The 1503-nt window shown below is 45.4% G+C and overlaps 1 protein-coding gene across 1 annotated transcript; it reads left to right on the top strand.

Annotated features, from left to right (window-relative positions):
• The first annotated feature begins 323 nt into the window (after window positions 1–323).
• On the top strand, window positions 324–1032 carry LOC129749667 (mantle protein-like). Its single transcript, XM_055744703.1, has 2 exons — window positions 324–386; window positions 451–1032. The coding sequence occupies exons 1-2, from the start codon at window positions 381–383 to the stop codon at window positions 985–987; spliced, it is 543 nt and encodes a 180-aa protein (XP_055600678.1). The 5' UTR covers window positions 324–380; the 3' UTR covers window positions 988–1032.
• Window positions 1033–1503: the final 471 nt, after the last annotated feature.

The raw sequence follows: 1503 nt of genomic DNA, 5'->3' as shown, positions 1-1503 counted from the left end.
ATACTGAACATATGATTTCTCATTGATAACAATTTCCGTTCGTGGTTTTAGAGATGACCTTCACCTACAAAAAAAGCTATAACGAAAAAAAAACACCACCCACAGCTTTTCACCACCAACGTCTCTCGGCTCAGTGATTCGACTTTGGACTTCCTTTCCGCGAGCCCCCAGCAGCGGGGCTGAGCTGAACTGAAGCGAAGCGTATCCGATCGAGTGACCCCCGAAAAGGTCTTCTTTTACGCGCGAGTTACAACATGAGACCAAACAGATACTGTAATCATATAAAAGTTACCGTGGGCAGCCGAAAAGTTATCATTCGCTTGTGATCTTTCCATCGATCGACTTGATTCATCCCACCAATTAGCCGGAGCTCTCGTAACATGAAGGTAGGAATGATGTTGATTTTACTTTTAATTCAAGTGATTATAATTGTTTGTTTCCTTCCAACAGGCGTTCGTAGTATTTTCTATGGCTTTGGCCATTGCTTGCGCTGCTGCAGTTGACGATTCCGCCAAAAAGGACAAACGTGGCCTGTGGGAACTGGGAACCTACGACGATCACAGTCTGGAGCTGAACCAGGAACACAATCAGTACGGCCACCATGATCACGGCAAAATCAAGAAGGTCACCATCACCAAGAACGTCCCGGTGCCATACCCAGTGGAGGTTGAGAAACATGTGGCCGTTCCAGTGAAGGTTCCCTATCCAGTTGAGGTCGAGAAGAAGGTTCCAGTGTACATCGAGAAGAAGGTCCCTTATGTCGTCGAAAAGAAGGTTCCATACCACGTTGATCGGCCAGTCCCATACCCAGTAGAAGTCAAGGTCCCAGTTGTCCACAAGGAGTACGTCGAAGTGCCGAAACTATACGCAGTTCATGTCGAGAAGCCCGTTCCGGTGTATGTCCACAAGCCAGTGTACGTCGAGAAACAGGTGCCGGTGACCATCAAGATCAAAGAACGTCACCACGAGAAGAAGCACTGGTTCTGAGCGTGAAGAGATCCCCTGAGTATGTTAAGCTGTTAAGTAATAAAATGCCTAACGAAGGAATACAAAAAATATAATTTTGCATTGCTTCATTATTCTAGAAAGAAAACGGGGATTTAATTCGCTCCAATTTGCAACTGAGGAGTAGGCGGCGTGCAACAATAACCGAGCGTCTGTTCTCCAGGTCAGGGGTGGCTCAAACAGCGTCTGTCTCACAGTGAGCGGCTGAATTTATGAAATACGGCTCCCGCCAGCTGAGTCCAAAATGGCAGCTCCATCGCGGGATAGGGACCTCAGGCTAACAACCTACTTCTCCCGATTTTTAAAATTTGTTAGGTACAGAAACTGGGATAAGGAATTGAAGTAGGCGTGTGCCGAGAAAGACGTGTTGTTTTTCATCAGCCAAAATCAAGCTAGCGAAAATTCAAAATGATTCGAAAAACTTCAACAGTTTAATTGAAAATTGCTTTGAATTGCACCACATCAAGTTTTACCAGAAATAAAGCAAAGAAAGTATTC

Source organism: Uranotaenia lowii, chromosome 2, assembly GCF_029784155.1.
Source record: "Uranotaenia lowii strain MFRU-FL chromosome 2, ASM2978415v1, whole genome shotgun sequence".
NCBI lineage: Eukaryota > Metazoa > Arthropoda > Insecta > Diptera > Culicidae > Uranotaenia > Uranotaenia lowii.
Note: the sequence above shows the minus strand (reverse complement) of the source record. Positions and strands in the feature narration are given on the sequence as shown.